At 31.2% G+C, this 14458-nt stretch overlaps 1 protein-coding gene across 2 annotated transcripts in view; it reads left to right on the forward strand.

Annotated features, from left to right (window-relative positions):
• The window catches only part of LOC127698281 (dynein assembly factor with WDR repeat domains 1-like), a 33906-nt gene that overhangs the window by 12270 nt on the left and 7178 nt on the right, over nucleotides 1-14458 (forward strand). For both annotated transcript variants that reach the window (XM_052201671.1, XM_052201672.1), the window contains exons 6-12: nucleotides 72-194; nucleotides 3663-3762; nucleotides 5910-6017; nucleotides 6508-6614; nucleotides 9388-9509; nucleotides 10177-10349; nucleotides 10930-11092. In XM_052201671.1, the coding sequence (XP_052057631.1) occupies nucleotides 72-194; nucleotides 3663-3762; nucleotides 5910-6017; nucleotides 6508-6614; nucleotides 9388-9509; nucleotides 10177-10349; nucleotides 10930-11092 (896 nt within the window). The remainder of the gene's footprint in view (nucleotides 1-71; nucleotides 195-3662; nucleotides 3763-5909; nucleotides 6018-6507; nucleotides 6615-9387; nucleotides 9510-10176; nucleotides 10350-10929; nucleotides 11093-14458) is intronic.

The following is a 14458-nucleotide window of genomic DNA, read 5'->3' on the forward strand; positions in this document are numbered from 1 at the left end:
AGATTCAGACTCCTTGAGTGATCTTGTTTTATTGCATTATCATTGATTGTATAAATTGTTTTGTTTTGTAGTTTTATAACAGGAAGTTATGATAGAACCTGTAAAGTATGGGACACAGCATCAGGGGAGGAGCTTCATACATTAGAAGGCCACAAAAATGTAGTGTATGCCATAGCATTTAATAATCCTTATGGGTAAGGTTTTTATAATGTTTTGTATTTCTTCAATATCTGATCCGTCTTAATGAACACAATATATATACTTGACTCTCAGGGTTCTAACTAAGACCAGTTCAAAAGTCCTAGACTCCTAAAGATTAAACTTGACTCCTGGTTTTCTCAACTGACTACAAGTATGTATCAAGATTCAATCAGTTAGGTCATGTTGTTATCGTTTCTTTCCAAAATTTGAATACTTTTGTTATGCCCCTGCCGTAGCAGGCATTAAGTTTTACCCTTGTCTGTCTGTACGTACGTCCCAAAGTTGGTTTCAGTTCTCTAACTTTGGTTTGTGTTTACCAAATGTTATGAAACTTATACACAATGCTTATTACCACAAAACACAGATCAAGTTTGAATTTTTATGGCGTCACTTTAACCATTCTAGAGTTATGCCCCTTTATAAATGGAAAAATTGCTGAATTTTTAGTTTCCGTTCTCTAACTTTAGTTTGCCTCAACCAACTGTTATGAACTTATACACAATGCTTATTACCATGAAATACAGATCAAGTTTGAATTTTGGTGGTGTCACTTTAACTGTTCTAGAGTTATGCCCCTTTACAAATGGAAAAATTGCTGAATTTTTTGTTTCCGTTCACCAACTTAAGTTTACCTGAACCAAATGTTATGAAACTTATACACAATGCTCATTACCACAAAATACAGATCAAGATTGAATTTTGGTGGCGTCACTTTTACTGTTCTAGAGTTGTGCCCTTTACAAATGGAAAAATTGCTGAATTTTTCGTTTCCATTTTCTGACTTAAGTTTGCCTCAACCGAATGTTAAGAAACTTATACACAACACTTATTACCACAGAAACTCAGATCAAGAACAAATTTGAGTAGTGTCACTTTTACCGTTCTTCAGTTATGTCCTTTTATAACTTTATATGATATGCAAGCGGGGGCATCATCTGTGTCCCATGGACACATTCCCTATTTATTTCATTTATATTCTTGTGTTTCCAATTTTTCTGGTTTGGATAAATGTTTTGATATTTTGAGGATACCAGATTTGGTTTCAACATTTGCTCCCATAGAAGTTTCTGAAAATTTGTTTTTTTTGTTTAGTTTTTTGATATTGCTATTGAAATACAGGAAAATTGGGTATTACATGAATATTGATCAATCACAGTAATGTATAGACGTTTTATTCCCATTCTGTTCTGACAATAAGACTTGATTATAGATTAAGGCAATGATATTGTTCTTTGTCAAAACAGTGGTCTTGCCAAGAACCACTTCACTACAGCATTATATTTTTACTTATATACTGTGAAAGTACTTTTATTCGTGGGGTACCAATTTTTGTGGTATTCATGGATGGCTTTATCCACGAACACAAGTGTCCAACGAAATATTACAACTGTTGTCCAAAAAAACACATAGAAAGATCCCCTGTTGGTTTGATTACAAAGATACGGGCAAATCATAGTAATCTAGAGAAAACCTTGAATATCAACAAACGTATTATGAACTATACGCAATGAAGTAGCACCAGTGTAGCATGTACAACTTCAGTTGGATTTTAATCTTTAATTATATTTTAATTAATTTATGGCCCAATTAACACCTTTGATGATCGTTAATCTGTTGATTGTTCGATCTCCGGTTTATTAGTGTCACCTCTTCTGATTACATGTGTGCAACAATTAAAATGTTTACTTTGCAATTTCCTTCAATGAGACAATTTGTATTCAGAGATGAATAATCAGCTTATTTCTGAAAGCAATCATGTTATTGAAAATTTAATGAATGTTATTAGAAATGAAAGACGAACATGTAAGTGAAAATGAACAACATATAATTATTTTCAAGAATCTTCATTTCAGATGGGATCTTTACCTAAGTTTTTTCAGAAAACAAAAATCCACGAATTTAAGAACCCACGAACATGTAACTTTTGCTCAATCCACGAAAATTGATACCCACGAACAAAAGTACTATCACAGTTTAGCACATACTTACAACTTCTCGTCCAATCAAATTGCTTATAATTATTTGCCTTCTAATTTTCATAGTACATACTTTTCCTGTGTACTAAGTAACTACGCATGAATGACCACAAGGGTAAGATTTCATTGTATCGTAATCAAGATATTTAAAACAAAAATTGCCACTGGCTATTTTGAAATAAAATGCTGTGTTCCAAATTAAATTAAATAGTTTGTAATTAGTTTTCACGTTGATTTTTAAATATCCTGCTATTAAAATCTTTGGATCTAAAAAATGTTTTTGACAATTGCAAATTTTATCATTTAAATTAAGGGTAATACATATGGTTCTTTATACCTTGATTAGAGTACAACGATATCTTAAAATTATGATAATGTATCATCCATGCAATTACTTTGTACACAGAAAAGTGTGTACTATGAAACCTTGTGAAGGAAAATTAAAGCAACTTGTGATAATTTTTTAAACTTTCTTAAGGAAGGTGATCTATTTCGTCATGAATTGAATGATTTATTGATTATTGGTTGCTTAATGTCCAGTGGCAAATATTTCATGCATGTTTAGGACGATGTCATGAATTGAAAAACTGTGATTATGTCTGAAGACATACTTACACCAGCAGCTACCATCTTTTCATTCTGGAGTGAAGGGCCTTTTGAAATCACATATTTTACAATGATACTAGTGAGTAGATTTACAAAACTTTGTTAATGAGCTTCGTTTTACAAACACCTGTGATACAAGTAGTCAGCCAAAATAAACTATCAATAGACCAATTAAAAGATTACTCAAGTTGTAAATATGTGCTAAATTGGATAGTCTATGAAAAGGTACAAAACAATGTATATACTATGAAATTAAGAGCTCGGGGCAAGCCCTCGCTCTAAATTTCATAGTATATACCTTTCCATAGACTAACCTAGACATAACACACAAGAGAGGAAGTTACTTGTATATTATAGGTGATTGTATACAAAAATGTTCATATTTGTAAATTTGCAGAAAGATATTAAATACATTGATTAAAGGTTGATATACAGCCTACACACTGAGATTTTAATAACCCACTTTGAAAAAAGATGATATACTGGTTTCATCTTTCCTTCTATCAGTTTGTCTGTAACATATTTCTGTCATGTTTCTCGGCAGCTACAAGTCTTGATATATGGCACCAAGCTCCATCTGGTTATGCCATACCATGTGACATGTTTTCATTTCCGTTGAACGTCTTTGATAAAAAATGTTTCTTTAGAATTAATGCACATACATTAATTTTTGTCTCAATTTTTTTCTGGAACTAAAAGTAATAGCCTATGCCTTAAAATATATGGCATGCAGCTTTATCTGGTCATGCCATACCATGTGACCAACTGCATTGTGCAGGAGTATAGTAAGTCAGTAATACATCACAGTTCATCTTGTTTAAAGTGTTATTAAAACACAAAATATAGTACAATTTAGTTATACATTTATTATATTTTCAGAGATAAAATTGCCACCGGTTCATTTGACAAGACCTGTAAGCTTTGGAGTTCAGAAACAGGCAAATGTTATCATACATATAGAGGTCATTCTGCTGAAATTGTAAGATATATTAATATGCAAATGCATTAAAAACATATTTTCCTATTTACTATTGATGCATCTTTCTATGTTGTTTTACCAACATCTTTTATCAAATATATAAAGTATTTAGATCCTTAATTGTTTAACATAATGTAAGCATTTTTAATGTTCTGTTTTAAGCAGGAAGTAATAATGTATTCTGTTGTATTCATATGTTTGTATTATTTTTGCACTCTTCAGTGTGATTGTCAGGCTAATAATGGCAATGTTTGATTTCTTTGCCAGATTTATTTTATTGATATTACTCCATGGCTTTGTTCTTCAATTCACAGTTGTGGCATGAGTGTCAGTTTGCATAAAAATTAATCCTGTGCTAGAGGCCATCTTAGACTTGCAGTGAGGTGAAATTTTTTGCTTCGTGTTGAAGACCTCACTGTTACTTTGAGATGAACAACAGTAATATAAGCACTGTTCCTTTGCTTTTTGTGTTTTTATACGCCCGTTTACGGGACGTATTATGGTATACTGGTGTCTGTCCGTCCGTCGTCAACATGTGGGACATTAATTCAAAAACGCTTTAACCAATATGCATAAAACTTTGGTAAATTGTTTATATCTATTGATGTGAGCTCCCTTTCATTTTTAATAAATTTCGGATTTACCATTTCCTAGTTTTGGGGTTTTATTCATTAAAAAAGGGGGGATTTTCCAGTTTTCGGACAATAACTTGAAAACAGTTTCACCAATTTGCATGAAACTTTTGTGAATTGTTTATATCTATTGACATGAGCTCCCTTTCGTTTTTCATTAATTTCAGATGTACCGTTTCCGAGTTTTGGGGTTTTATTCATTAAAAAAGGGGGGATTTTCCAGTTTTCGGACAATAACTCAAAAACAATTTCACCAATTTGCAAGAAACTTTGGTGAATTGTTTATTTCTATCGACATGAGCTCCCTTTTGATTTTTATAAATTTTAGACTATACGTTTCCGTTTATGGGTTTTTTTTCATTACAAAAAGGGGGATTTTCCAGTTTTCAGACAATTACTCAAAAATGCTGAAAGCATTTTTTATGAAACTTTGGTAAATTGTTTATATCTATTAATGTAAGCTCCCTTTTGATTTTTATAAATTTTCGATTTTACGTTTCCGTGTTATAAGATTTTATTTGTTTATAGTCTGACAACAGATTTACTAAGTATTGCGCAACAGCACAGTGTATTGCACAACAGCACAGTGTATTGTACAACAGCAAGAAATCTTTAATTGAATATAAATTCAATTCATATAACCAATTTCAAGTTCTTTGACTACATTTATTCAGAAACCTATAATATGTCAAATATTTAATTACAATCCAAATTCAGACCTGTATCAAGCTTGAATATTGTGTCCATTTTTGCCCCAACTGTTCAGGGTTGGACCTCTACGGGCGTATCTAGCTGTGCTCAGCGAAGCAGTTTATTTGCTGTACATGTACTGATTTTGTGTCATGGATGGATACCCCATGTCCTTTCTTTTCTAGTATAGTTTTAGCTCAGCTCGCCAATAGAGGTTGTATTAAATATTTCCATAACACGTCTTTGGACATCACTCATAATCATTTATACGTAGACTTTCTATAAAATCTTCATTTCTGAAATCGCTCGGTCAATTTAAGTCAAAGTTAGGCTAAATCATTCAAACATCTGTTGTTGCTATCAACCAACCATTGTATGCACTGTTGCAAGAAAAGGAACAATGGGGCAAAACAGTTAGTTAAAGTTTTTATTGTATGACATGCTTGATGGATGGATGGATGGCCTGGTCAAACCAAAGACTTTAAAATTGGTATTTGTTACTTTTCTGATAAGCATGTGGCATGAAGGAGAAAGAGCAAAGACTGTCAGCTTGGAGTCAGAATAATATGTCCAGGTAGGGTGACATGTCTTCCTGCAGTCTGTTTGAATAGGCCTCAGTGTGTCAGTCTAAAATGTCTTCCTGCAGTCTGTTTGAATAGGCCTCAGTGTGTCAGTCTAGTGCGAAGCATGGCATATATTCACATTGCATTAAAATGTTTTCGTCCTGAATATGCATTTGATTTACTGCTGGATGTTAAACAGCCTTCCATTATCATCAGAACAGTGAAAAAAAGGAACATTTACTTTGACTTCTCCTATTTGTAGGTTTGTTTAAGTTTTAATCCACAGAGTTCTATAATAGCTACTGGTAGTATGGATACAACAGCAAAATTATGGGATGTTCAGACTGGAAGTGAATTAGTCACTCTTAGTGTAAGTAAGCTTATAAGATGAATTGATTTATTTTATAAGACTGAATCTAAAAATAAGAAGATGTGTTTTGGGTAACATCTCATATAATGAGGAAGAATATTCCCTTATTTTGACAATATGGTTTACTGAGGCCATGATAGATAAATTTTCTTATTCCCAAAGACTGACTGCTATATGGACTTTAAGGGAGGGTATTTAAATTTTTTTAACAGTATTTGTTTACAAGTTGTAATTATATATTCCTGTACAAAAAATAAGATGATACGAAGAGGCAATCAATAATAATATCAGTCAAACACAAACATGGAAATAGGGGAAAAAAATGGAAAGACATACAGTAGTAGCCCATTAAACCTTATATTGAAGATTGAGCAACACATATGCACTACAAACTGAGAATGTATGTATAGGTTCATAGTGTTCCAATACATTGATTGATGAAACAAATTTTAAATAACACTTAATGAATTGATTTTATAATTTGTTACAGGGACATTCTGCAGAAATCATATCCTTGTCTTTTAATTCAACCGGTTCCCAACTAATAACAGGTTCTTTTGACCACACAGTATCTGTTTGGGATGTCAAATCTGGCAAGTGAGTATTTAAATTATTAAAGAATTATTTTGAAAAACTTGTTAAATATTACTATACAAAAGTATAATTAAAAGTGTAATCAGATCTAACTATGAGGAAAAGCTTTAAGACAATAGATTAACACAAACCAAAACCCCAAATATTTTATAGAAGATTGATGTCAAAAGGGGTGCTGTTTTCCTGATTGCACCTTGATTCTGTGCACTGTTCATTTATATTCCCTAACACTAGTTTAAGTGTTTATTTCTATTCCATATAGTTAAAGTGTTGTCCATCATGCATTGCATCAGAGAGAAATACAATAGTTAAACCCGTAAGCCTCGTTTTATGAAGTCTGTAGAAATTTTAAAGACTTTTATATAAAAGGAATTAAGATAGAGTTGATTGACTTTTTTGGCACTTAGACTGGACAGTTAATAAAAGTTATAGTAGAATGATTTTTCTTTTGTCATGCCTACAATTAAAAAAAATTTATGGTTTGTATCTTGAAATGAACTCTCTGAAACATAGTACACATGTTCATCATGATGTGAACTTTTTAGATTATATGCCAAATGACAGTTTTGATAACAATCAAAAGGTTCACTGATAATAGAAATGTGATATTTGAAAATTAGAACATTCTAAGTTTAAAGTTTTTATTTAAGTTAGTTTACCATGAAGCTTTGGTTCAATCAACTTGAAACTTAGTACACATGTTTCTTGTGAGACTGTTGTGTGTTGACCAATATTTCATGATTCACTGAACATGGACATAGTAGGATAGTGGAAGCGGGGCAGGGTGTCCTTATGGACACATTGTTGCTCTGGCCTTTATTTCATCAATTTAGTAACGAAACATTTTAAAAAGTTTTTGTATCTTATGATCACATATAGTTAAACAAATAAACATATTGTGACCATGAAATCAGCACTTATGCTCGATCAGGATAAGGAAAAAATAAATGGTATTTGGTACAAGGACATTTTTGTTCTTTTTTCCATGCCACTGGGCGTTAAAGGCATAGGATACAGTTACAGGGGAGGTAATGACGTTGCTAGCGTTAAATGTTATTTTTTGCCATGTCATATGGTGAAATATTGGGAAAAGATGCATTTTTCGACTGATTTTAATCATTAGCTTGAAAACAAGTAAATGGATCCTTTTTTTTTAAAATGAAATTTAGCTTGATTATGTATGACGATTGTTTGTACCAATTTTTATGAAGAAATCACTGATGATTTTTTTTTAAATTGGATAAATATACAGCAAAAAATTATGTTTTTTTCTAAAATCCTGAAAAAATAATAAAAATAAATTATTTCCAAAGAATTGTTACGCAAACTTATGGTATACTTATGTTTAGACGATAAATAAAATGTTTTTACAAAATCCGTTTGTAATTATCTTTTGAAACAAAAAAAATAGTTATGTCTGTTCAAAGGATAGAAATGTCCAAGAAACTAATATATTGAGGAAATGTCTAAAATTTCGACCCCAATTATCTCTAAAAGTAGCACATGAAGGTATATTTTTAGTCCCCTACCAACGAAGTCAAAGGGGACTTTAGGTTTGCACTCTGTCCGTCTGTCTGTCCGTCCATCTGTCTGTCCATCCGTCAGTCCGGCAACTCAGCTTTCCACACTTTTTTTCTTCGTTCTTGAAGATATTGATTTGATATTTGGTATATAGTTTAATCATGAGAAGTTATAGATCAAGTTCAAATTTTGTTCCTGTCTGATGATTTAGTCCAGAGTTATGGTCCATGAAAAAACTCCTTAACTAATGTTAGAGTACTATGTTAAACCATATAATCTGTACAAAGGGAAATAACTCATTATTTTAAAAGACATTCTTTGGTAAATTGTTTGAGGAATTTTGTGGCAGGTTTATATGTTATTTTGTATAAACTAATTTTCTGAATGCTACATGTATATATATATATATATTTTTATTAAGTGAAATCCTTTAATTAGATAATAATCTATTTTAATTAAGGTATATATTTCATTACATTACATTGTGTAGATACAAGTTGTTGACATTTTATAGGTAAGTTACAAATCTATATTAGTTTGTGACAAATGAAAGAAAAAATATTTGGAACTATTAATTATATTTGATTGTAATTTGAAAATAGATATACATTGTATTACATCATATCTAATGTTAGAGTGTTATAGGTTTTCCCCACTTTTTTTCATCATGCTTGAATATATTGATTGACAATTGGTAAATAGTTTTATCATGACAAGTTACAGATCAAGTTCAAATTTTTGTTTCGGTCTGATAATTTTGTGCAGAGTTATGGTCCTTAGACTTGAAAAAATTCACTCATATATTCAGTTTTCCACACTGTTTTTAGTCATGCTTGAAGATATTGACTTGATATTTTCTTTTTGTTTACACCATGACAAGTTATAGAACAAGTTAGAATTTTGTTCCAGTATAATGAATTTTTACCCGGTAGGGGACTATGTATTGCCATGCAATACTCTCAGAATGCTTGTTTATTACATATTTGAATTGACTAGGTTAAAAATAGTTTCTATGCAAATTTTTCGTCAAAAAATTGCCGTGGGATCAAAAACTGTATCGTTTGCCCTTAAGCAAGCAAAAATCAATCAATCTTTTTCCCAAAATCAAGGTGTAAAATATCAGTTATAGACAATAAAAATAATAATTGCTCTAGGAGATATAATTCCTTCACAAGGAAACATACTCATAAACTGTTCATCCATTCATTATATTTTTACATTTCACAATATTAGTTGCATTTTATTTTAATTTCAGGCGAATTCATACATTAATTGGTCACAAAGCTGAGATCAGCAGTGCCCAGTTTAATTGGGACTGTTCATTAATAGCAACAGGGTCTATGGATAAGACATGTAAAATTTGGGACACTCCTTCAGGTTAGTAGATTTAGCTGACCTCTAGGTATATATTCTGAAGAATTGACTCAAGAAAAAAATTCATTAAGATACTTATAACATTAAGATATGTTATAACTTAGTAAGGCAGACATTCCTTTTGTTTACATAAGACTCACCAGTGGCTCTCTAATAAAAACAGTTGGAAGGCCAAATCTATTAAAGAAGTTGACGAGTAATAGAAATTAAAAAATTCCAAAAAATTGTGCCAAACCTGGCCTTGGTATTGATAAAACTGAGTGTTTTGAATAATTTCAACATCCTATTAAGAGTAAAATTACAGAAAATGACATTTCAATGATATTCCAAGCCAGCACAGAAGTGCTGAATACTGGACTGGTAATACCCTCAGAGAAGAAACACCCAACTGCAGTGGTAATGACCCAGTCATTCATAATACCATTGGTGTATTTCTTATCAACTTTAAAATTGAATAATAAACACATATAATAAAATGAACATTAAAATACTTATTCCTACATTTCATTATACATACAGTAATCAAGTTCATTACAATTATATAAAATAATTTTCTATCATAAGTTATGAAAAAAATTACAAGTTTTTACCTTTGTGAATATTACTATTACACTAGAACAAACAAGATGGAAGGTGTATGGATTTTGGAAATAATGATTTCATTTTACAGGTCGATGTATAGGAACTTTAAGAGGACATGATGATGAAGTTTTAGATGTTGCTTTTGATTATACTGGTCAAATGTTATTAACAGCATCAGCGGATGGAACAGCACGTTGCTATAATGCTGTCACTCATCAGTTAATTTCAAAGTTTGAAGGCCATGAAGGAGAGATATCAAAGGTAGATTTACATGTATAAAATTACTTTATCATAGTCTACTGTAAAATTTTTCACATTTTTTTACAAATTTCCTAATTTAAGTCTTTTGTCAAAATTAGCATGGTAATCAATGTTTCATTTTGAGTTCATATGGTGTTTTACAAGTGTTACAAAAACACAAAAAAATATAAGTAAATGTATCACTTTGCCTTAAAATAATAAGTTCTTAGGTTTTGGAATAGATCGAAAAATACTATTAAAATATTAAGATACTTTAGATATGAATAAAAAGAGAAGTATTGACCAATATCAACACAGGCCTTGCGTTGTGTGAAGGAACAATGTAATTCTACAAGGACAGGATTGCAAATATTTTCTGAAAAATGAAATAAAACATCTATACACAAATAAAGACTACTTTCATATTAACTTTTATGCAAATTCCACTCTCAATAAGAACTTTATTTAGTAATGAAAGTTTTTCTTAGAATGTTGAAATACCAATGTTCATTAAATTTAAAGGTTTATCAAAATGATTGAGAAGAGCTATAGATATATTTCTTACAAAAGATAATAAATATTTGGATATGTATTTTGACAGATAACATTTAATCCACAAGGAACATCAGTATTAACAGCCAGTTCAGATAAGACAGCTAGACTATGGGATCCAGAGAATGGATCTTGTAAGCAAATATTAGAAGGACATACAGATGAAATATTTAGTTGTGCATTCAATTATGAAGGAAATACAATAATTACAGGTAAGCTAATATCATTCATTGTAAGGCAACTGTGTGTGTCCAAATCTTGAATGGTGTGATATATAATCATAACTTTTTGCCAAATATATCTTCTCTTTCTTTATGATCAATAATATTCATCAATATTGTATTTTTAACAGGATTTTCGAAGGAAAAATCGGTTATTGATTATTGGGATATATGGCGGGCGGGCGGCTGCCAAACAGTGTCTGTTCATTTAAATGAAATTTTTTCAAATTTTGATATGTTGTTTCCTGTGACTAAATGAAGGTCAAGTTCAATTTTCATGACTTTAGCTTTTCTCTTTCTTGAATTTTGGACCCTTTTAGGAACCAGAAATTTACTTATTATGTGATTGAGTTATTTCCCTTTGAACAGCAATTAATAAGTTTATGTATAGCTGAGATGTATAGATAGTCTATCAATGATTGTATCTGTTCAACTGATTAGTCAGGAGTTGTCAAAAATTTCTTTTTCACTATTTTTTTTTAAGTCATGTGTGTTTTGAAGGTAGATATCACAGTTTAATATGTGGTATTTTATTTTTGTTGTGTGTGTTAAGGTTAAATTTTTACTTGATCCTGTTTGGGTGTCTAGATTTGCAAATATCATTTTCATTAGATAATAATCTAATTTTATTAAAGGATATATTTCTTTACATTACATTGTGTAGATAAAGTTGTTGACATTGATAGATAAGTTGCAGATAAGATATTAGTTTGTGACAAATGAAAGAAAAAATATTGGGAACTATTAATTATATTTGATTTAAATTTGAAAACATCATATCTAAGTTTAGAGAACTATTTTTATTTTTTTGCGGACGTATATTGGTATGACGTTGGCGTCGACATCATCCGAAAACACATTGGTTTTCGCAATCTAACTTTAGTTTAAGTGAATGGATCTCTATGAAATATTACCATAAGGTTCAATACCACAAAAGGAAGATTGGGATTGATTTTGGGGGTTATGGTACCAACAGTTAAGGAATTAGGGGCCTAAAATAAGCATTTTTATACGACCGCAAAAATTAAAAAATTTTTGGTCGTATATTGGTATGACGTTGGCGTCGTCCGGCGTCGTCCGAAGACACATTGGTTTTCGCACTCTAACTTTAGTTTAAGTGAATGGATTACCATAAGGTTCAATACCACGAAAGGAAGGTTGGGATTGATTTTGGGGGTTATGGTACCAACAGTTAAGGAATTAGGGGCCAAAAAGGGGCCAAAAATAAGCATTTTTGTAACTTCCAGACAATAACTTGTGTGTAAGTGTATGGATCTCTCTGACATTGTACCACAAGGTTCCATATCACAAAGGGAAGGCTGTAATTGATTTTGGGGGTAATTGCCTCAAAATTTTAGGAATTAGGGGCCAAAAAAAGGGCAAAAAACAAGCATTTTTCTAGTTTCATGACAATAACTTGTGTGTAAGTGTTTGGATATTTCTGAAATTGTACTACAAGGTTCCATATCACAAAGGGAAAGCTGGAATTGAGTTTGGGGGTAATTGCCCGAAATGTTTAGGAATTGGGGGCCAAAAAGGGGCCAAAAATAAGCATTTTTCTAGTTTCCAGACAATTACTTGTGTTCAAGTGTATGGATCTCTCTGAAATTGTACTGCAAGGTACCATACCACAAAGGGAAGGCTGGGATTGAGTTTGGGGTGATGAATCATAAGGGGGTTCAAAAAATTTGGGGGGGGGGGATTTTTTTTCTTTATTTCCTTTTTTTTTTCTTTTAAAATTTTCCATTTTAAGTTGGTTATTTCTGATTTATTATTTATATTTAAAAGCAAATAATAATGATATGGTAGGAGATACACACCAAACAGGATGTGTAAATTATTATATAATAAGTATTGTGCAATAGCAAGAAATTTTCAATTGCACAGTATTGCACAATAGCAAGAAATCTTCAATTGCACAGTATTGCGCAATAGCAAGAAATCTTCAATTGCACAGTATTGCGCAATAGCAAGAAATATCCAATAGCACAATATTTCGCAATAGCAAGAAATTGTCAATTGTACAGTATTGCGCAATAGCGAGAAATATTCAATTGCACAGTATTGTGCAAAAGAAGATACTTCGTATAAATTGCTTATTTCTTGATCAATTTCAATGGGGTTTTATTCTTGAATTCTTGGGGTTCTTTAATATAATGAATCTAACCGTGTATTAAGTTTTTATACGCCCGTTTACGGGACGTATTATGGTATACCGTTGTCCGTCTGTCCGTCCGTCCGTCTGTCCGTCCGTCTGTCCGTCGTCAACATGTCGGACATTAACTCAAAAATGCTTTAACCAATTTGCATAAAACTTTGGTGAATTGTTTATATCTATTGACATGAGCTCCCTTTCGTTTTTTATAAAATTTAGATTTTACGTTTCCGAGTTATGGGGTTTTATTCATTAAAAAAAAGGGGGATTTTCCAGTTTTCGGACAATAAGTCAAGAATGCTTTCACCAACTTGCAAGAAATTGTGGTGAATTGTTTATATCTATTGACATGAGCTCCCTTTTGATTTTTATAAATTTTAGATTTTACGTTTCTGAGTTACAGGGTTTTATTCATAAAAAAAGGGTGGATTTTCCAGTTTTAGGACAAAAACTCAAAAATGCTTTCAGCAATTCTTATGAATATTTGGGGAATTGTTTGTATGTATTGATGTAAGCTCCCTTTAGAATTTTATAAATTTTACATTTTACATTTCTGAGTTATGGGGTTTTATTCATTAAAAAAAGGGGTGACTTTCCAGTTTTTGGACAATAACTCAAAACTGCTGTCACCAATTCTCATGAAACTTTGGTGAATTGTTTATATCTATTAACATGGGCTCCCTTTTGATTTTTATAAATTTTAGATTTTACGTTTCCGAGTTACAGGGTTTTATTCATAAAAAAGGGGGGGATTTTCCAATTTTTTGGACAAAAACTCAAAAATGCTTTCAGCAATTCTTATGAAAATTTGGTGAATTGTTTGTATGTATTGATGTAAGCTCCCTTTAGAATTTTATAAATTTTACATTTTACATTTCTGAGTTATGAGGTTTTATTCATTAAAAAAAGGGGTGATTTTCCAGTTTTTGGACAATAACTCAAATTTGCTGTCACCAATTCTCATGAAAGTTTGGTGAATTGTTTATATCTATTGATGTAAGCTCCCTTTTTATTTTCATAAATTTCTAATATGACATTGAGAATAAATTGAACTTTATTTGTTTATAGTCTGAAAACAGATATACTAAGTATTGCACAACAGCAAGAAATCTTTAATTGAATATAAATTCAATTCATATAACCAATTTCAAGTTCTTTGACTACATTTATTCAGAAACCTATAATATGTCAAATATTTAATT

The sequence above is a fragment of the Mytilus californianus genome, unplaced genomic scaffold (genome assembly GCF_021869535.1).
Source record: "Mytilus californianus isolate M0D057914Y unplaced genomic scaffold, xbMytCali1.0.p SCAF_4, whole genome shotgun sequence".
In the NCBI taxonomy this organism is placed as follows: Eukaryota; Metazoa; Mollusca; class Bivalvia; order Mytilida; family Mytilidae; genus Mytilus; species Mytilus californianus.